The sequence below is a fragment of the Thalassophryne amazonica genome, chromosome 12, assembly GCF_902500255.1.
Source record: "Thalassophryne amazonica chromosome 12, fThaAma1.1, whole genome shotgun sequence".
Lineage (NCBI taxonomy): Eukaryota > Metazoa > Chordata > Actinopteri > Batrachoidiformes > Batrachoididae > Thalassophryne > Thalassophryne amazonica.
This window is the reverse complement of record NC_047114.1, coordinates 30,017,440-30,040,464: the sequence shown is the minus strand read 5'-3', so window position 1 is coordinate 30,040,464 and position 23,025 is coordinate 30,017,440. Positions and strand designations below refer to the sequence as shown.

Genomic DNA, 23,025 nt, shown 5'->3' with positions numbered 1-23,025 from the left:
CACACACAGTCTTATCTTACCTGTTCATTTCAGTTGGATTCATCATCACAGCCTGACGAAAATGTATCCACATAAGTGTCCTGATTTTGGAAAATGACGTCTGAAAATACTTTAGTTCGTTGTCGTGGCTTAAGAAACATAGCATTTTAAAAGAAATCCCTCTGTGTTTTATGCATTTCTTAGCCTGAACCAGAGGACGCCAGCGATTTGTGCCACAAGAAAATTAACTTACCGTATTTTCCGCACTGTAAGTCGCACCAGCCACTTTATCCATTATAAAGAAAAATAAACCATAAATAAGTCGCACTGGACTATAAGTCGCATGGACATACAGGTATGTTAACATGAAAAGTTCAGATGATAATATTGTGACGGCTACCGTTTTCGGATGCATATTTCACTAGTCATAACTTGTAATCTGCAGAGTATGATTTTCTTTTTGGTGGCATTTTTTCGGGCCTTCTCCGTTGTCTTGTTAAGTTATCAGTAATGTTGAAATTTTTATTTTTCTATGGTAATCAGAAGTCGCAGGAACACAAACCTTGAGAGCCCTCTCGTGAGCTGCATTTTACCTAAGGATATGTTTGTATTTTGCGGACCACATTGCGAGCGGAACCATAACCCGCACCATCGCTGAACGGTTCTTTTCTAACATATTACCCGCTGTGGACCATACACACCAGGTGTCAGCTGCTGATGTTCGTGCAGCACCTACCTGCGCAGCTCATGACCTCCCCGTGGTGTCGACGCCAGCTACTTCCAAGTGTAGACACTAATCCTCCGCCGTCGCTCACCCAGTGCTCCCACGCAGCTCTCAGCGTCAACTTAAACACTCTGCTCACACTGATATCCAAGGGTTGAAGCTGTTTTGTTAGCCCTCCAGGAATAACACCAAGCACCGTGTTTATCTGCTTCACACGCTGTTTCACAATCATTGTCTGGGTGAGGTGAGGAATACGCGTCCAGTGTTCTGTTCTCTGATTGGTTATCGCGACCAGCGTGACCTATAGGGCAGCCGCCATACTACAGTGCCCATGATGCATTGCATTTCCGTTTCTGGTGGCCATTTTAAAACATAGAGTGACTCTATCACATAAAATTGCTTTATTACGGTAAATTAATTGAGAATCTACCGGTATAGTTTTCATTTATAAGTCGCTCTGGAGTATAGGTCGCACCCCCGGCCAAAACATGTAAAAAAAGTGCGACTTATAGTCCGAAAAATACGGTATTTTAAAAGTTGAAAGAGTCACAGCGCCTCATTCATTCATGCCAGCTTTTATCACAGGCATCAGTCGATTCTTCAGCATCCCGCATGTGATGAAAATGAATCCCATGATCCACAGAGACAAAAAAAATTTAATTAAATGTTAAATTACTCTGTTTGGCCTCTGTGTGGAGGGGAGAAATCGCATGACAGCGTATGCATGCTCGATGATGTGCTTATCAATATTTATGCGTTCCACCTACCAAACAAAAGGGTTCTGCCGGGGGTGGAAATGCAAACTAAGCCAGACTTAACTGTAGACTTAACCGTCACTGACTCCTCCTTCTGCAGACAGCAGGGAACAGCGACAGAAGTGAGGAGCGAGTGAGGCCAGCAATGAGGAGAATCAAACAAAACAGAGACGTTATTTTAAAAATAATCAAATTTTCAACATTTTGAGTTGAATTTTCACTCCTACCGTGGTCCTACTCTTTGAAACAGTACCTGCAGTTATTAGGCAGTCTGACACAGTGGAGACTTTTAAATCAAGACTGAAGACCCACTTTTTTAGTCTTATCATTAATCTATTCTGTTTTTATGTTTGCTTTGTAATTTCTTTTTATTCTACTGTGTTTTACCTTTTTATTGTGCCCTTTTGATTTTAAATTTTGACTTTAAATTACTTTGTCATAAATTGTATTTTATGTGAAGCGTCTTGGGGCGACTGTGTTGTGAGATGGTGCTATATAAATTAATAAATTGAAATTGAATTTTAATCATTAAAGGGACAAGAATTTTTTTCACCAGCCCTAGTAGTTTAAGTGCATGACACTTAGGATTTAGTCGATAAGAGTGCACATGCCAAGAGTAAAGGGACGCAGAGCCCCTGTTACCTGGTTTAGGGAAAAAACCCTGCTGACTCTTGCAATTGCAGATTGGACAGCTTTATTTTATTACTTCCTCTGGGGAAGTTTACCTTCTAAAGATCAACGTATGTGCACAGCTCGATAATATGGGGCCAGAAGACATGACAAAATGGTCAGATTGTTGATTGTAGATGCAGGCATATGTTTATAGGCATATCTTGAGAGTGTCACTGGTTCTTATGATTTTACTGGCCAAATCTCTCTTTCTCATTCATTCAGTAATTGTGATTTGTGCAATGGGCTAGTTTTTGTAAAATTTCTATATTTTACAAAATTTCCTACAGAGGGCCACAGACTCCTGGCCACCTTTCAGGATTTCCCATTCTCGTACCTCTAAATGCATGATACAGGTGTGCACATAAATGGTGATCATGGTGCTCTTGCATGCTAAAAATGTGATGCAGAGCATAGAGGGAAGCGCATCTCGGGAATAATGTAGTGTTGATGGCAGATTATAGGAAAATCACTTCCCTCTCTGTTTCATCAGGAATTTTGGTGACGTACTGAGATTTTCCATGAAAGAAACAAGCGATCATGAAGGTTTTAATAGTCCTTTAAGTGTTTTTGATGGCCAGAAATAAACAGATGTTCTGTAAAGTGCAGGATTCCCAAGTCCCGTCAGAAAAATTGTCACTGTATAAATGCTTATTGACCTGACTGTAAATGCCTTTTATCGAAAGTTCTTCAAGACTCAAGGTTCTTCTGACTTTGACCTGACCAGATCATCAGTTGATGCATATACTGGTGTTTCTCTAACATTGGATCTACATTAAGTTCACCTTCATTCAGTGTTTGGATCTATTTGGAGACCAATGTCTGTCAACAAAGGGATTTAGTTTCAATAAAGAAGACAAAAATAAGTCTGTCTTGATCATTTTTGTGAGGGGAGAAATTATTCACTGTATGTCATCGGTCTGAAAATTACCAAGGAGTACTTTTTGCTTCAGTGGGATTTATAAAATTAGCACTCGGGCTGCCCTCAAAGACACATGTTCAAATTCCAGGGGCTTAAGGGAATTCCACCTCTGGACCCCCACCAGGGTTCTGCCCCACGACTGCGACCCCTGCTCTGTTCAGAGTTTTCTCCACACTCATTCTCATGCCTGCTCTAGGTAATTGTTGAATGTTGGGTCCACTGTTAGCTAATGTTTTTCTGAAAAGCAAGTATTGCATGTTATATTGCTGTGTGACCACACAGACATCTTTTAAAAGGACAGACTTCTTTTGGTATGTACAGTAAGTACTAAAACTCCATTCATATTGGGGCTGGCGGTCCAGCTCGAGTTGGATTCAGTCCGGATTGCTTTCTATTTAGACGTGATTTTCCAAATCTGGCTCATCCTACACATGCGTCCATACTCAATCCAGCTCAAGCCGAATTCTTCCGCTCATTGCATTGTGCTGCTTTGCGTTTTTGTATTTAGTCTTGAAGTTGTTTATCTTCACACGGTACTGGTTTGTCATCTTCTCGTACCCATGCGTTGCTAGTACACCAGCAATGTCCTCAAATTCTGATTTACAACACATTTCACCCAACTTGTTATATGTGTCGTGGTCTTCAGATTCTTTCGTGGCTACTACCAAAGACAAATAAGATGCTATGCAAAGTTTGGGAAAAGTTAACTTCAGAATTTGCTGGCAGTTTGTGCATGGTTTTTGCACACGACCCGAATGCTAACCATGGAAACCCAGAAATATGACATCATGATCCCAGAGCGAGCCAGATTGAAACCACATTTGCAGTCAGACCTTGGCAAAGCTGGATAGAAAACAATCCAATTTAAACTTCAGAAAAAAACCTATGCGATGTAAGCCCAATTCAGCCCGAATCTGAACTCGAGCCAGATTGCCGGACCTGAATAGGGTTTAAGAGTATTTCAACATGCCAGTGTAAATGTACTTCCAATACTATGACATTGAGTCTGTATAATTTAACTGAAATTCACTTTTTGACCTTTTTCAGGGTTGACCTCTATGACCCTTTTGATCCTGAACCAGATCCTGAACACAAGGTCCTGGATAACAGACCGGGACATCAAGGTCATAGTTTGTCTTCAAATAGAGGTTTTCATGACAACAAAGACCAGGGGGAGTCCTACTCTGAGACAGGGAGCCGATCCCTTAACAGATGCGACTTTAACCCTGAATTTAGACCTCCAGAGTTTCAAAGTCATAGTCTCGGTAATCGACCACCTGAACGTCATGCTTATAGCCAGCATACCGAAGCACCTGACCGACCCATTTATGGCTCCATCAGTCGGCCTCTGGACCAGAGGAGACAAAGCCCAGACAGAGTTGGTCACTGCTCCTCCACCCAAATGCTTCCTTTGTCTTATGGTGGAGAAAGAGTTGATGGAGAAGAGAGGATGTCAGTTCCTGATTACAGAAGAGAGGTATGACCGATAAGGCAAAACATTTGTTGGATTGTAAGTACTCTGACATTTTTATTTTTCTGCAATAAAGAAATACACTGGAACCATAAATTAAAACAATTTCGAAGGTGTATGTTTTGTACAGCATGGCTGTGTAAGTGCTCAAATGAACAGAATGCGGTAGCAGCTTGAAAACCATCTCTGGTGTATCTGCCGCCGCACCAGAGTCCGCTCAGGCATCTGCCGCCGCACCAGAGTCCGCTCAGGCGTCTGCCGCCGCACCAGAGTCCGCTCAGGCGTCTGCCGCCGCACCAGAGTCCGCACAGGCGTCTGCCGCCGCACCAGAGTCCGCTCAGGCGTCTGCCGCCGCACCAGAGTCCGCTCAGGCGTCTGCCGCCGCACCAGAGTCCGCTCAGGCGTCTGCCGCCGCACCAGAGTCCGCTCAGGCGTCTGCCGCCGCACCAGAGTCCGCTCAGGCATCTGCCGCCGCACCAGAGTCCGCTCAGGCATCTGCCGCCGCACCAGAGTCCGCTCAGGCATCTGCCGCCGCACCAGAGTCCGCTCAGGCATCTGTTGCTGCACCAGAGTCCGCTCAGGCATCTGTTGCTGCCCCAGAGCTGTAACTCTGCAAGCCTCTTCATTTCTAGCTCCTGACTTGGAGGCAGCTGTGGTCCAGCACACCTCATCATCCATCCAAGTGGTAGTCGCACGTGCCTCTCCAGTTTCTAAGGTGGTGGTCCTATGCATGTGTCCTGCCTCTGAAGCAGTGGTCCCATGCCGTAGCTCTTCAGTCTCACAAATGGTGGTCCAAAGTGCGCCAGTAGTTCCTGTTCCTGAGGCAGCCAATGTGCCTCTCAATTTCCGGTTTCTGGGCAGTGTGTCTCATTTGTTCCTGAAATGGCATCAGGCAGTCGTCACCCACTACTATTTTGTTGGTGTCCTCCAGATGGCTGTTGCCTACTCCAGCCTCTAGGATGGCCCCATGATTTATCTGTCCTGCTCTGGGGTCTAGGCCACCATGCAGATGTATCTGTCCAGCTGAGGCTGCCCTCCAGACATCTTCACCCCTCTGTGGTTGCCCAACCGCTCTCTGGCATCTCTGCCCCAGTGTAGCCTCCAGGCTGAAGCCTCACCCGTTGCAGCTTCTGGGTCGCCCTCCAGACTTTTCTGCCATGTCATGGCCGACACCTTCCTCTGCCATTCAACATCCAGTTCCTGCCACGGGATCCAGGTTGCCCTCCTGATATCCAGTTCATGGTCCCACCCTCAGGGCTGTTCCTGCTAAGTCTAATTTTTTTCATCCTCCCTGTCAGATTTTGCTCCTTTTGCTCATCTTCTGTGTTCTTCTGTTTTTGCGTGTGTATCTTTTGTTTAATCATACCTCTCATTAGTCACCATTTATTAACTCGACTGTTTTCACTGTCTATTGGATCATCATGTACGTCATTCTGTGTACCCCTCCTCTTGTGTTTTGTGATCATCTATTTTCCATGTTTCCCATCTGTTTTTCCTTCTCTGGTCAAGTCTTCCTGGTGTTTCCATTTCAGCTTTGGTCTGTCTGTCTGCTGCATTTTTATCTTCATAGGACTGTTTTATTTTTGCACTGGAAATAAATATTCTACTCATCTACAAGCTGCATGTTGTCCTGCATTTTTGGGTTTAGTGCTTTTCAAACCCAGTCAAGTCTAAGTTACTGTAGTTGTTCTAAAGATGATAGAAATTAAAGAGTTATAATTGAAATGGTTAATGGGATTTTTCATTCACATTTTAACTTTTAAAACAAAGATTGTAAATTGATAATAGTCCACAATCATGAAAGTTCTTCCCTGCTGGACATAGTAAGTTTAATGTGATTATGCACACATAGTAGTTGTAGAGCAGGTAGCACAGTGGATAAGGAACTGGGTATACTGCCAGTATGTAGTCCTGGGTCTCAGGCCACCCAGCTGGCAATGTTGCTGACTTTTGCTGTGGACGTAACCTGTGATGGACTGCTGTCCTGTCCAGGAGGAGTTGTGGATTCTCACCCACTTCATGCTATAATATCCAGAGATAAGCACTGACAGCAACTGGCCTATGTAGCACATACTTCTTTTTCTTGTAAATTAAAGGAAACCTGAAATCGTCTTCAGTTGAATGAAGGTCCTCTTGTGTTTGAAGATTGTTTTCCAGCAGCCATGCATTGGTATTAAATGGATGGTTTCCCTCTTCTGTAGATGGCCACCAAGAGGTTATCCCCGCCGAGGATACAGCAGGACTGTCGAGATCAGTCAGGACACATGGGAAAAAGTAAGGTGGAATTTTATTGGATATAATGATGAGTGAAGGCAGGTGTGAATGCAGAAAACAGAACACCTATTAATCAGTTATTAATGTTTTTTTTTTTTTTTCTGGAAAAACCTATGCAGTTCTGTCTGTAATTTGCTTTTACAGATGTGACCCAAGTCAGCCGACCTGTGGAAGTGACTATGAAGAGTCGAAGCCTGATACTGGAAAAGTAAGTACTGAATGTTTTTATGAAAACTGCTAGAGAACAGCTAGTTAAGGTGCTGTCAGCACCTCAGGAGCGGGATCATTTTTAAACCATGCACTATTTTTAGTGTTGTCGCAAGCAGAGCTACACTACAACACTGCATGGTTAGTTCATTATCCACAAGTTACTCCTTTTACATTTATCTTGTTTTTTTATTTATACACTAATTGTAAAGCTTTTTGCTTTTTTCTGCTGTGCAGAAGTTGCGTTCTAGTTTCATTTCATTATTTACATTTGCATCATTTGCATTCATTGATTTTTGCAGTCTTGAGGAGAACTGGATGGCTAGTTGTGTTTACATCAAGTCAACTCTGAGCTAACAGTTCCGTGGTGTCATGGATGAAGTGACACACGACACCATGGAACCACCTTGGGTACTGGATGGCAACCACTACGGGTGTGAATCTTTCAGTATCTCACAGTTCAATTCGATTCCAGTTCATGGAGTCATGATTTGATTCAAAATCAATTTTTGATTCTAAATTAATTCAGTACATAGAGGTGCTAATTTCAGGAGCTGCTCAAGTGTGCTGCATTGTGCCACCTATGCATTGTGGTGGCATGACAAATGATGCCCTGAAAGCAAAGTGCGTTCAAGATTATGTAGTTTTCATATTTGAAAAAGGCAACGTAGACTAGTGTTAATGTCGTCAGACGAAACGAGACGAAATATGTTCATCAACAACCGTTTTTCCCATGACTAAGACGACGCGATGACGAGACGGCACCAGTGTTCTAAAAACACTGACGAAAACTGTGTATATGCGCGCTATTGTTGACAAATAAAAACGAGACGAAAATGTTTTGCAAGAAATAAAAATAAAATCTCCCTCCTCGGTTTCGTCTACAACACAAGAAGAAATGCAGCATCCAGTTACCTATCCTGTTGCTTCGCCCCCTGATAGTTTTAGACTGGAACATTAATATCTCTCAATATCTTCCTAAACTAAAGTTAGTGTCCCCCATGAAAATAATAATAATGATGATATCATCCGCTCCGTGTGTGTTGCGGGATTTGCTCTGTCGACTAAAGGTGTAAGACAGATCATTCCGGAATCATTATCTTCAAAGCGAATCACCGTTTTAAATCAAGTGACACCTCTTTCCAAATGTAAAACAGACAGCATGCTACAACTGACCAAAGCTGTTTTTCCCCAAAATGAGACGTCCTCTGTTCCGTTGGGGAGAACTTCCCTGGTGTCACAGTCTCAGCGCTGCAGTCTGACCACAGCCGTGCAGCAGCACAAGTATTGTAGGAGAGCCTGGGACCGGGAAGTAACATTTTACATTTACAGTAGTGTTCAGAATCCAGGTTTTGAATATATTTCTTATTGTTACATGGGAAACAAGGTACCAGTAGATTCAGTAGATTCTCACAAATCCAAGAAGACCAAGGATTCATGATATGCACACGGCTATGAAATTGGGCTATTAGTAAAAAAAAGTAGAAAAGGGGGTGTTCACAAAAATAGTAGCATCTGCTGTTGACACTGCAAACTCAAAACTATTATGTTCAAACTGCTTTTTTAGCAATCCTGTGAATCACTAAACTAGTATTTAGTTGTATAACCACAGTTTTTCATGATTTCTTCACATCTGCGAGGCATTAATTTTGTTGGTTTGGAACCAAGATTTTGCTCATTTACTAGTGTGCTTGGGGTCATTGTCTTGTTGAAACACCCATTTCAAAGGCATGTCCTCTTCAGCATAAGGCAACATGACCTCTTCAAGTATTTTGACATATCCAAACTGATCCATGATACTTGGTATGCGATATATAGGCCCAACACCATAGTAGGAGAAACATGCCCATATCATGATGCTTGCACCACCATGCTTCACTGTCTTCACTGTGAACTGTGGCTTGAATTCAGAGTTTGGGGGTCGTCTCACAAACTGTCTGCGGCCCTTGGACCCAAAAAGAACAATTTTACTCTCATCAGTCCACAAAATATTCCTCCATATCTCTTTAGGCCAGTTAATGTGTTCCTTGGCAAATTGTAACCTCTTCTGCACGTCTTTTATTTAACAGAGGGACTTTGCGGGGGATTCTTGCAAATAAATTAGCTTCACACAGGCGTCTTCTAACTGTCACAGCCTTACAGGTAACTCCAGACTGTTTTTGATCATCCTGGAGCTGATCAATGGGTGAGACGTTGCCATTCTGGTTATTCTTCTATCCATTTTGATGGTTGTTTTCCATTTTCTTCCATGTCTGTTTTTTTTGTCCATTTTAAAGCATTGGAGATCATTGTAGATGAACAGCCTATAATTTTTTGCACCTGCGTATAAGTTTTCCCCTCTTCAATCAACTTTTTAATCAAGCTATGCTGTTCTTCTGAACAATGTCTGAACATCCCATTTTTCTCAGGCTTTCAAAGAGAAAAGCATGTTCAACAGGTGCTGGCTTCATCTTTAAATAGGGGACACCTGATTCACACCTGTTTGTTCCACAAAATTGTTGAACTCACTGACTGAATGCCACACTACTATTATTGTGAACACCCCCTTTTCTACTTTTTTACTAATAGCCCAGTAGCAGAATAAAATAGTTATTTGTAATATTTTATACCTATTGTAAAAGCCACAACTTGAGCCACCTTAATTTAAAGTTATGATACAAAATAGATTTTTCATTTTATTTTGTTATATTTCATATCATTTGATGTTATATATTAGTCATAAATAACATTTAAAATGTAAAAAAAAGTTAATATTTGGTGGATATAGCATTTGCTGCCGTGTTCAAAAAATTTCATGCAGTAGCTTTAATGTGTGAGCAGCAGATTCAGTACAGTGAGACTGTGTACGAAAATGGAAAGTTTTTTTTTTTTTCATTTAACATTTTTGAATTTGATTACAGCTTTTGTCATTAGCGTTGTATGAATTTACTCTGCAGCATGCCCCCCCCCCCCCCCCCCGACTTGTCACACCAGACCACCTTCACCATTTTGTCAATTTTAAGTTTCATTTTTGTGCAAATTATGGGATGTTATAAATCCTCACTGCATACAGATTAAAAGTCATTGTCGGCAGCATCTGTATATTTGGTGAACATCCCATCTGTGAATCTTAAACCAGTTCATATAAAATGTCAGCTTTGTAATAAATTGGCCACATTGTTTGTCTAAAGGCGCGTGCTGCGCAGCCTGCTCTAATACAGGGATGATGATTCAACGCAAATGTGGATCAGTACACTTTTATGTTTGTAGTTTGGAAGAAAACAGTAATTAAACAAATTTTATTTATTTTTCCCCAAATATTCCACTCAGAGTGATGCAGACTGCCACTCTAAGCACTCCTTCACAGTCTATGTGTACACACACACACACACACACACACGGACTCTGCCTCCCTGCAGACAGCAGGAAATGCAGACAGAAGCAAGTCACTGAACAGCAGTGAGGAGAAGCTAGCAAAACAGAGACAATGTTATTTTAAAAATCTGTATTTGAACGTTTGAATCATTAAGGATAAGAATCACGATTCTGGCATGAGTCAATTTTTTTCAACACCCCTAGCAAGTGTTTGCAACAGTTATATAACAGCGCTAGCAGTCAGCAAACAAAAATACTGTTTGCTTTCCTTTGAAGGTTCTCAGTTATCTAAGAAGGAATTGTTTAGTCAAAGTAACTGGGCATCTTTTTTGTCTTGAAGACATTTTACTACCTATCCAAGGGACTTCTTCTGTTTTTCTGAGCAGAAGACTGAAAAGAAGACTTGCAGTTGCTGGAGAATATGTAAATCTTTGTTTATTTATTTTCAGGGTCCCCATCATTTGTGATCTGTGTGACATTGAGTTGACCAACATACAGGGTCTGGAGGCTCACTTGGACAGCAAGAAGCACTGGGACACCCTGGAGCACATCCAGCAGCAAAATAAATATGATGATGTGGCTGTAGCCTTCCTACAGGTAAAATCATAAAGTAGCACTCCTCCCAAATTTCAGCCAGTCCATACATGGACTCTGTTTGTTCTGTATTTGTTTTTGTTATGAAAAGCACTGGAGAATAAGCTGTGGCTTGACCAGGGGTGTAACGATACATCGTAATCATGATAATAGTATCCTGCAACCTGCAAGTACTGAAATAATGACTTCTTTTACAGAACAATGAAATGATATCTAAAATATACAGATAGGAAACAGATAATGTCAAGGATTACAATTTATTCAATGCTTTTGGAATAAATTTATAGCACTTCACTTTTTCAAATTTTGTTATGTTACAGCCTTATTCCAAAATGGAGTAAATTCATTTTTCCCCCTCAAAATTCTACTCACAACAGCCTGTAAATGAAAACATGAATTTTGTTTTTTATTTTTATTTTTTTCCAAATTTACTAAAAATTAAAAAATAGGAAATCACATGTACCGAAGTATTGCAACCCTTTGGTCAGTACTTTGTTGATGCACCTTTGGCAGCAATTACAGCCTCAGTTCTTGAATATGATGCCACAAGCTTGGTGCACCTGTCTTTGGGTAGTTTTGCCCATTCCTCTTTGCAGCACCTCTCAAGCTCCATCAGGTTGGATGCGGGGCGTCGGTGCACAGCCATTTTCAGATCTCTCCAGAGATGTTCACTCGGATTCAGGTCTGGGCTCTGGCTGGTCCACTCAAGGACATTCACAGAGTTGCCCTGAAGTCACTCCTTTGATATCTTGGCTGTGTGCTTAGGATCATTGTCCTGCTGAAAGATGAACTGTCACCCCAGAGATCAAGAGCGCGCTGGAGCAGGTTTTCATCCAGGATGTCTCTGTACATTGCTGCATTTATCTTTCCCTCAATCCTGACTAGTCACCCAGTTACTGCTGCTGAAAAACATCCCCACAGCATGATGCTGCCACCACCATGCTTCACTGTAGGGATGGTGCCTGTTTTCCTACAAACTTGACGCCTGGCATTCACACCAAAGAGTTCAATCTTTTTGTCATCAGACCAGAGAATTTTGTTTTTCATGGTCTAAGAGTCCTTCAGGTGCCTTTTGCCAAACTCCAGGTGGGCTGCTATGTGCTTTTTACTCAGGAGTAGCTTCTGTTTGAAGCCATTGTGCTCATTGGGACCTTCAAAGCAGCAGAAATGTTTCTGTATCCTTTCCCAATTTTGTGCCTTGAGACAATCCAAGCCTGAAGCAAGCTACAGAGGCGAGCCATCATCCACCAGGCCCGACGCAGGCTACAGCAGCGAGCCATCATCCACCAGGCCCGACGCAGGCTACAGCGGCGAGCAGCTACCGACAGGCCCGAAGCAAGCTACAGAGGCGAGCCATCATCCACCAGGCCCGACGTAGGCGACAGTGGTGAGCCAGCTTCCACCAGGCCCGACGCAGGCTACAGCAGCGAGCCATCATCCACCAGGCCCGACGTAGGCTACAGCGGCGAGCCATCATCCACCAGGCCCGACGTAGGCTACAGCGGCGAGCCATCATCCACCAGGCCCGACGTAGGCTACAGCGGCGAGCCATCATCCACCAGGCCCGACGCAGGCTACAGCGGCGAGCAGCTACCGACAGGCCCGAAGCAAGCTACAGAGGCGAGCCTTCATCCACCAGGCCCGACGTAGGCTACAGCGGTGAGCCAGCTTCCACCAGATCTGACGCAGGCTACAGCGGCGAGGCAGAATTCATCAGGCCCGACGCAGTCGATAGCGGTGAGCCAGCTACTGAGTTAGCCGAGAAGTAGGTTAGCAAACAAACTATTTGTGTCCAAAGATGCCATCGAAGAGAAACCTTTCTTTGGAGGAGTGTGACGAAATCAGAAAGTCACTTGATACTTTAACGGAAGATGTTGCTTTAATCTGTCAGGACCAAAAGAGAATCATTGCGCTTCTGGATGAAGTGAAGCAATTATGAGAAGAAAATAAGGAAAAGAACAGGAGGATCACAGAGCTTGAAAGGAAAGTTGATGAGTTGGAACAATATACAAGAATGAAAGATATTGTAATCACGGGGTTTAAGATCAAACCCAGGTCGTATGCTCATGCGGTGATTGCGAATAACAACAGAATGAGCCCAGTGAGGAAGAGTCAAGCTCTATTGAGCAACAGGTAGCAGCCTTTCTCAATGTGCATGATATTTCACTGGATGTAAGTGATTTGGAAGCCTGTCACACATTACCGAGAAGAAGACGAGAGGATGTGCCAGCCCTGATATTACGTTTTGCAAATCTCAAGAAAAAGATTACCTTAATTAAACAAGGAAGAAAACTGAAAGGTACTAATGTCTATATGAACGATCACCTGACACGGAAAAATGCCGAAATTGCCAGAAAAGCCAGACACCTGAGGAAACTAAAAAAGATCCAAAGCACTTGGGTAAATAACTGTAAAGTCTTTATTAACCTTAATGGGTCACCGGAGGAGGCTAAGGTGTTGGTGGTTAAGAACCTCAGTGACTTAGATATTTATGAGGGGACGTCTACTACTACTACTACTACTACTATTAGAGATTGTTATTGGTGAATTTTGAGCCTTTGATGAACACAAAGACAAAGATGAATCAAGAGATGGTAATTCTTGATCGATTATTACTAATAGTATAGAATTCATTTTTATTAAAAAAAAAAGATGAGTACAGATTCAGAATTATATCAAAGGACAATGCATTTGGAGCAGCTGAATCTATTTTCATATACTGATTATAATTTTCAAGACTTAGAAAATGAACTAGACCCGGATAATACTTTTTACTCTACATTTACTATACATTGATTCTAAATATTATACTGTTGATGATTTTCTACATGCTATGACAATGAAGGAAAAACTGTCAATTATCCACTTTAACTGTAGAAGTATGTATGCTAATTTTAATGTTATCAAAGAATATATACAGCAGTTTGCACATCCATTTAGTATAATTGCTTTGTCAGAAACTTGGTTTAATGAGGACAAAGGTATTGACTTTGAAATAGAAGAATATGAACTTAAGTATGTTAATAGGAAAAATAAAATAGGTGGAGGAGTGGCACTATATATTCATAATAGCATTAGGTTTAAATTAGTAGAGGATATGACTCTGGCTATAGATAATGTTTTAGAAGTTGTTACAGTTGAAATCCATAATGATACGGAGAGAAATGTAATTGTGAGTTGTTTGTATCGGTCTCCAGGAACTGATGTAGAATTATTCATTGACTGTGTAGGAAAAATATTTTCAAAGAAGGAAAATAAAACTATGTTTATATGTGGAGATTTTAATATAGATATACTAAATCACACAAAGCACAAATGGACTAATGATTTTCTTAATATGATGTTATCCGACTATAACTAGACCTAGCAGGGTAACAGATCACAGTTCCACTTTAATTGATAACATCTTCACAAATAGCACTATGAATGACATTACCGGCGGCCTAATGGTCTGTGATATATCGGACCATCTACCAGTGTTTATTATATATAACAACAAAATTACAGATTGTAGAGGGAAAAAACACATCTATAAACGGGTTTGTTCGGAGGAAGCAATTAAATCCCTGAACAATGATTTAAATTCCCAGGATTGGAACTTAATTTATTGTGAGAAAGAGGTGGACAGGGCTTATAGTAAGTTTATGGAGATATTTATGGAATTATATGACGCACACTGTCCAATTAAGAAATATAGTTGTAAAAAAAGATTTGTGGAACATCCTTGGATGACCAAAGGTCTACAGAATGCTTGTAGAATGAAAAATAGTCTTTACAAAATATTTATTAAATTGAAAACTAAGGAAGCTGAAAGAAAATATAAGCTATATAAGAATAAACTAACAGAGCTATTAAGAACTAGTAAAAAATTATATTATAGAAAACTGGAAAGGAATAAATGTGATACAAAAAATGTTTGGGGAATATTAAAAGATCTTATGCAGCATGGAAGGAGAAAAACGATATATCCAGATTATTTTATTGAGAAGGATAAAGATAACTATGAGATGAGTGAAACTGTAAATCATTTTAATGATTTTTTGTTAATATTGGCCCGGATTTGGCCAAAAAAATTTCTGGTAAAGGTCCTGATTCTCCAATACTTAAGAGAAATAGAAATTAATTTTTTCTCTCTCAGCCTCAGACTTGAAATTATTACTATTGTTAGAAAATTTAAAAGTAAATCTTTAACTGATTTTCAAGATATTAATATGATACTGGTTAAAAAAGTAATAGAAAGTATTGTCAAACCACTTGTATATATTTGTAATTTATCTTTTATAACGGGAAAATTTCCAAGCAAAATGAAAATGGCTAAAGTTGTCCCTCTATTTAAAAGTGGAGATAAACACATTTTTACAAACTATAGACCAGTTTCTTTACTCCCACAATTCTCTAAAATTTTGGAAAAGCTATATGATAATAGATTAGAGTCATTTATTGGAAAGTATGAAATTCTTAATGAATGCCAATATGGTTTTAGGAGTAAGCGGTCCACTTCAATGGCAGTAATTGAAACCATAGAGGAGATAACCAATACTATAGAGAGAAAGAAATATGCAGTTGGCATTTTTATAGACTTAAAGAAAGCTTTTGATACTCTTAATCATTCAATTTTGATTAAAAAATTAGAAATGTATGGTGTTAGGGAAGTTGCACTGCAATGGATACAGAGTTACTTAACGGAGAGAAAGCAGTTTGTGAAAATGGGTGAGTTTACATCAAATAACTTGGAGATTTTATGCGGAGTACCCCAAGGTTCAATTTTGGGAGCAAAGTTATTTAATTTATATATACTCGTAAATGACATATTTAATATATCCAAAGTGATGAGAATGATTTTATTTGCGGATGACACAAACATATTTTATGCAAATTAAAATTATAGTGAACTTACCCGTATTATTAATGAGGAATTTAATAAACTAAAAAGTTGGATGGACACAAATAAATTATCTTTAAATCTAGATAAAACTAAAATAATGTTTTTCAGAAATTACAAAGTAAAATCTGAGATAAAGATATGTATAAATGGTGTTCAAATTGAAAGAGTATCAGAATGTAAATTTCTTGGTGTAATAATAGATGAAAAAATAAGTTGGAAAAAGCACATTAGATATATACAGAGTAAAGTTTCCAAAAGTCTCGCAGTTATTAATAAAGTTAAATATTTGTTGGAGCATGATGCCCTTCGAGTGTTATATTGTACATTGATTTTGCCTTATTTAACTTACTGTATAGAAGTATGGGGTAACAACTATAAGAGTTCACTTCATCCCCTTGTTATATTACAAAAACGCGCAGTTAGAATTTTGCATAAAGTAGGATATCTAGACCACACAAATGAATTGTTTATCAGGTCAAAATTATTAAAATGACTGATTTGGTAAAGTTTCATACTGCATTACTAATGTTTAAAGCCAATAAAAATGAACTGCCATGTAATATACAGAAACTGTTCTGTAAGAGAGAAGGACAGTATGGATTGAGGGGATGTGGTAACTTTATAGTAAATTATGTAAGAACTACTCTGAAAAGTTGGTGTGTGTCGGTATGTGGAGTTAAATTATGGAATCATTTGGATAACCACATTAAATTGTGTGGAAACATAAGTTCAAAAAGAAATATAAAGAAATTATGTTAGCACAGTACACAAACGAGTAAAAATGTTAATAGAGTTAGTAAGAAGTGTAGACGATTGCATAGACATTGAACAGTACTTGGTGTATGACATTATGTCAGTAATGATCAGGGTGCAAGACTATTTGTAATTGCTTAGAAGGTAAAAATGTGTTAAACTTTAAATGAATTGAAAATAATGGAATGCCATTGATGCAATTGTTAGTACCTAACTATATTCTAATGTAGATATAAAATGTAAATGTAAAATGTAAATATGAAATTGTTCTATTCTGTTTAGTTATGTTATTTTCTGATTTCTATCTTATTTGAGTGTATTTAACTGTGGATGGTAACGGGTGTACGGTGTATGGGGTGGGCGTTTACAAGCTTTTGCTTCAGCCCATGCCCTTTCGGCTGCACCTAATTTGAGAAACTGAGTTATTGTATTTTTCTTTTGTTTGTTTTTTATGTATGTTAGTAAGAGTTTATGTTGGTATTTTGTTTTGTTTATGTGCGTGCTGAATAAATTCATTAATTCATTAATTCATTCAATCCTGTCTCGGAGGTCTACAGACAATTCCTTTGACTTGGTGCTTGGTTACTTTCTGCACTATATGTCGACAGGTGTGTGTCTTTCCGGATCATGTCCAATCAACTGAATTTATCCCAGGTGGACTCACATTAAGCTGTACAAACATCTCAAAGATGATCAGTGGAAAAAAGATGCACCTGAGCTCGGTTTTGAGCTTCATGGCAAAGGTTGTGAATACTTACGTATGTGTGAGGAATTTCATCCATTTTGGAATAAGGCTGTAACAAAATGGAAAAAGTGAAGTGCTGTGAATACTTCCCAGATGCACTGTATTTCAGAATAATTTTTCTTTAAAGTTAAAACATTAACTTCAGATTATGTTCTACATAACTACAGTGGGAACAGTGACGTAGTTATGTATTGTGAAATGTATCAAATTGTGATAGCTGTATTGTGATATTTATTGTATCGTGGAGCTACTTTATTGTTACACCCCTAGGGTTGATATTAAGCACAAATGTGTTTTAATTCCGCCAGGTGACCACAGTTAGTGAAATCCCACAAAAACATACAGAATGCAATAGATTTATTTGTTGTTATACATAGCATAACAATATATATATATATATATATATATATATATATATATATATGGCATCTGTACAGTAATAAAGCAACAATAAAACCATATGAATTAAAATATTTACATATGTTTACAACCTGAGCCTCAGTCTGGAGAAAGTTCCACTCCTGTGAAAAACATCATGTGTGGTTCCAGTTCCCAAGACTGCGCATCCTAGTGAGGCCATCCACTTCAGGCCAGTGGCTTTAACCTCTCACATGATGAAGACCTCGGAGAGGATTATTCTCACCCACCTCAGACACCTGGTGATCAGTGACATGGACCCCCTGCAGTTTGCGTACCGACCTGGCATCGGTTTGGAAGACGCAGTCATCTCGTCATGTTCTTTGACTTCTTTAGTGCCTTCCACACAATTCAGCCATCACTTCTCAGGGGGAAGCTAGAAGGAGCTGGAGTAGACTGCCACCTGGCAGCATGGACCATCGACTGCATCACCAACAGACCATAGTGTATGTGAGGCTTTGCGACTGGTAGTATGTAGCATGGGGCACCGCAGGGTACAGTGCTCTCTCTCCCTTCCCCTTTACACTGTACACATCAGGCTTCAGCTACAACAGGCACAGTTGTCATATCCAGAAGTTTTGGGATGACAGCCATCGTTGGACGTGTGTCTGAGGGGAATGATCTGGAGTACAGGGACATCATCTCCAACTTTGTGGTCTGGTCTGAATGGAACCACCTGTGCATCAACACCAGAAGGTCAAAGGAGGTGGAGTTCAAAAGGAAGGCTCCTCAGATTGTGCCTGTGAACATCCAGGGCTTGGACTTAGAGATTGTAGAGAAGAACAAATACCTAGGTGTTCACCTTAACAACAAACTGGACTGGACACACTACACAGATGTCTTCATCTGAAGCAAACTGGAGATTAAGGACCTTGCCCAAGGGCTGTTAGTGATTTTCTGGCCATGTGGGAGTTTGAACCAAGGATCCTGTGTCTCAAGACCACTGCTTAACTATCAGACCTTCACCTCCCCTCCTCGCTATGTTACGAAGGTGAATGAAAGCAGTCCTAGTGATTTCTTTAATGTGTAGGCCAAAGGGCAATGTGGGATCAAAAATCACCCCAAGGTTCCTCACTTTGTCAGTATGACGCAGGAATCAAGGTTGAGCATTAGCTGGTCAAACTGGTGACTATGGCTCTCTGGACCAAGGACCGTCATTTCAGTCTTTTTCGTCTTTAAAAGTAAGAAATTGCTCGACATCCAGCTTTTCACAGAAATAAGGCAGTCCTCTAAAATCTTGGTGTGTGAGATTACCAGTAGTTATCGGCACATACAACTGAGTATCATTAGCGTAACAGTGAAAAGTAATCCCGTAGTGTTGCAGTCCGTGCCCGAGGGGTGCTATATAAAGGGAGAAAAGCAAGGGACCTAAGACTGTCTCCTGTAGAAGCCCGTATTTCATGGGAGCAATGTTTGAGGTGACATTATCATACAGGACACAGTAAAAGAGACTGGTTGGTAGGATGTCAACCATGCAAGGACTTTCCCAGCAATCCAAAATGAATGGTTCTCCAGCCTATCGTGTAGTATACCATGATCCACCGTATCAAAGTAGCAAAACCGTAGTAGTAGTGTCTGAGTCCATTGCAAGCAGGAAATCATTTACCACTTTATCGAGAGTTGTCTCTGTGGAATGATATGTTCTAAATGCAAACTGCAATGGCTCAAAGAGATTATTCTTAATAAGGTGGTCCATGAGCTTCTGTGAAACCACTTTTTTCAATAATTTTAGAACAAAATGATAGGATTGATATCGGCCTATAGGTTTTAAGTATTATTAACGTGACAGGCTTTGCCACTGAGAAGAATATGCCCCAGGCAGTGGCAAATAAATATGTAGTGTAAATGAAGACTAAATACAACTTTTTGTGGTAAAATTATTATAAACTGGTTGCAGTGATGTTTGGTTTTTGTCCCATTGTAAATTAAATTGTCCCATTATATTTCTACAAAATGGGGACAATGTCTCATTGACTTCTTTTCCTTTCGTGATCACGACACTTTGTTATAAACAACTTTAAAGTCAAGAATCATCACTTACGTCCACAACATAGAATCTGAGAGGCATCAGCAAATACAAATAGTTCTAGTTGGGAGGTTTGCACACATCAGTGTTCTTAACTCATGAGTCCCCGGCTGAGTGCTGCTATGTTGGAGTTTACCCTGGTAGATGAGAGGGTCACCTCCCTGCGCCTTCGATTGGCGGGGGGAACTCTGTTTGTGCGTATGCATTGAACAGCAGTTTGGAGTGTTCGGGCTTCTTAGAGTCCCTGTATGGGGCTCTGGTGGGGGACTCCATTGTTCTACTGGGGACTTCAGCACACACGTGGCCAATGACAGAGACACCTGGACAAGCATGATTGGGAGGAACAGCCTCCATGATCTAAACCCAAACGGTTATTTGTTATTGGACTTCTGTGTTAGTCACGGACTGTCCATAAGGAACACCATGTTCGAACATAAGGATGCTCATAAGTGTACATGGTACCAGGGCGCCCTAGGCTGAAGATCAATGATCGATTTTTGTGATTGTATCATCTTATCTGAGGCCACATGTCCTGGCCACGCAGCCAGGACATGACAGAATCTGTTCAAAAATGACATGACATAGAATCTGTTCAAAAATAATAATTGCTTCACGGATACATGAGTTCCCGCTGTCAGTACACGCCCACAGTCTTGTGTGCAGTTACAAACAACAGACTCAGCGCTTCTGGATCCCAACAAAACAACAAAACAAACAAACAAAAAGAAAACAGTTTCTTAACGTTAAGAGTTGATGACAGTGTCCGTCGTCTCTTCTCTGCAGCTGTGAGCCCACTAAAAAGAGCATCACGCTCAAAGCTCTGAACTGGCTGAAAGTCCACAGCTCCAGAAAATAATGCGTATTCTCGACTGCGTCCGAGCATCGGCTCGTCACAACTAATCTGAAAGAATTCTGATCAGTGGGTAGTGTATTTGTGCAGGAAGAGTTCTGAATAAAATTATTTTTGTCACCTTCTCACCAGACAATGTAGACATCCTCATCTCTTATTTAAAAAAAGTTCTAAACTCGGATCAGTTTTGCTCCTTTTCTAGCTCACCTGGGCCAAAATATCTTGGGTTCATATTGTCTGTAATGAAATAAAGTCCAAGTAATTGTAAGAGTTGTCATGGGGAGTTTACCACTTTTTTTTTTTTTTTTTGCATTTTCCATACCATCCTAACTTTTTCTGAATTGGGATTCTACATTACTTTGTATATTTCCCTGTACTGAGGCTAACCAGTTTATTTCCCACCACTGATATACTGTACATAATACATGCTTCAAAGTAGTATGGCAGAGTGGGGGTATTTTGTGAGCTCTGGTTCTTTTTAAAGGGGTCATATTACAGCTTTTCATGAACTTTTACGTAGGTCACCAGATGTCTTAATAAGAACCTTACACTTAGAGGTGATGCACTCGGGGAAAAAACAAACTGTTTTTGAGGTTGGCCACATCCTCTGTCCCTTTAGAAATGTGCAGGCTCTCTCCTGCAGATCATGTTGGGGCATTGCTTTGAAGTGATGTCACAGTATTGCACCAACGTCCTGCTGTCAACTGTCAGCTTCTTCTTCAATCCTCTGCCCCACCTTTAGAGTCCCATTTTCAGCCGTTTTCTGGAAAATGTGCCTCACTGCTTTTTGTCTACTTTTCAGACTTGGGCATTTTATAGACATGACAAACTGAAGGAAATCATTGAGTCAGATGCTTTGAAGACTAAACTAAGTCCAGTCAAAAGTCTGGATGTCTATGCAAAATGTACAGCAGCAGTGAAAAGTTAAGATCAGTAATATTATTAACCATAAACATCAGCAATGTCTGATTTCTGCATCTTTCATAAGCATGTGCACCTGTCACCAAGCATACAAGAGAAAATACACAAAATACTATAAGCTTTTACAGCAGATACAGTAGATGGTTATTTTTGAGATGTGGGAATGGACCATTTGTTTTCTCTCTCCACAGGACGTGATGCTGTTTAAAGTCCATCACTTTAATCAAGCCATAGTGGAGAGTGACATTCAAGGTGAATAAGTAGAAATGGTAAATAAGGTAAATGTTTAAAAGCATCATGAGGCACAAAAGCTGAAATGTTTTGAGTTTGCAGAGCTGGAGGAAAATGAACACATGACAAAGACAGAAATGCTCCACTGTGCAGCGTGCAAAGTGTACGTGTCCCTGTCGGGGGCGGCGGTGCATAGTCATGTCAACTCCGAGGAACACATATACAACAAAAAGGTGCGACAATGCGCTGATTTGCTGCATGACACTGAATGTCCTCCAAAGCTGCATTTGTAAATTTGAACATAAGCGCTGCTTGTTTTTCTTCTTTGCTCAAGGAGTTTGGCCTGAAGCAGCGGCAGGCTTGTCTCGAGAAAGCAGAAACCATGATGAAGGCACTGAAATCTCAGTTTGAGCGCTTCTCTCAGGTATTACAACTTGTGTTTTTACCATCTGTCAACCAGAGGAAGTGCAGCTGTAGGATTTTAACCAGTTTTCCATTTTTTTTTCAGGGTCCCAGCCCGTTTGAATGACAGAAAAACTGCTGCCACACAGACTGACAACACGCTTTTATACTTCACATCAGCTGCAGCGCTCCCACGTTCCCCAAAATAAGTCCTTGGTTTTAGTCAGGTACATAAGTGTTTGGACAGTCACAGGTTTTGCTAATATGCACCACAATGGAGTTGAAATAAGAGTCCAGGTCTGCTTGTAGTATCGACTGTCTGCTTGAATTCAAAGAGGTCGTTGTCCTAAATAGGCTCTGAGCTCCGGTGCTTATCCCGGGATTCCATAGCATGAAGCGGATTAGAGTCTACGACTCATCCTGGAAGGGACTCCAGTCCGACACAGGTTACTTCTCAGACAAGGCAGGTCCAAATTACAGCCCCATGACTGCTGGGATAGGCTCCACCCCTCGTGGTGACCTTTAGAGCAGGGGTGGCCAAGTTCGGTCCTCGAGAGCCAAATTCTTGACATTCTTAGTTGTCTCCCTGCTCCAACACACCTGAATCCAATGAAAGACTCCTTAGCAGACTTTTAATGAGCTTTTCATTGGATTCAGGTGTGTTGGAGCAGGGAGACAACTAAGAGTGTCAGGAATGTGGCTCTCGAGGACCGAACTTGGCCACCCCTGAATTAGAGTAAGAGAGTATAGAAAATGGATGGTTTGATGGATGGACTGAGATGAGTCCAAGGAAGTAAAAAGGCAGCATGATCGGGATCTTAACTCTGATCCCAGCTCCTTATCCAC

General features: G+C 40.6%; 1 protein-coding gene across 1 annotated transcript in view; it reads left to right on the top strand.

Annotated features, from left to right (window-relative positions):
* LOC117522205 overlaps positions 1-22,763 on the top strand; it is a 48,342-nt gene extending 25,579 nt beyond the window's left edge. Inside the window, exons 4-11 of the mRNA XM_034183598.1 lie at positions 4,097-4,526; positions 6,722-6,794; positions 6,939-7,002; positions 10,805-10,952; positions 21,738-21,798; positions 21,880-22,010; positions 22,112-22,201; positions 22,286-22,763. Of these exons, the coding sequence (XP_034039489.1) occupies positions 4,097-4,526; positions 6,722-6,794; positions 6,939-7,002; positions 10,805-10,952; positions 21,738-21,798; positions 21,880-22,010; positions 22,112-22,201; positions 22,286-22,306 (1,018 nt within the window). The 3' untranslated portion in view covers positions 22,307-22,763. The remainder of the gene's footprint in view (positions 1-4,096; positions 4,527-6,721; positions 6,795-6,938; positions 7,003-10,804; positions 10,953-21,737; positions 21,799-21,879; positions 22,011-22,111; positions 22,202-22,285) is intronic.
* The last annotated feature ends 262 nt before the right edge of the window (positions 22,764-23,025 follow it).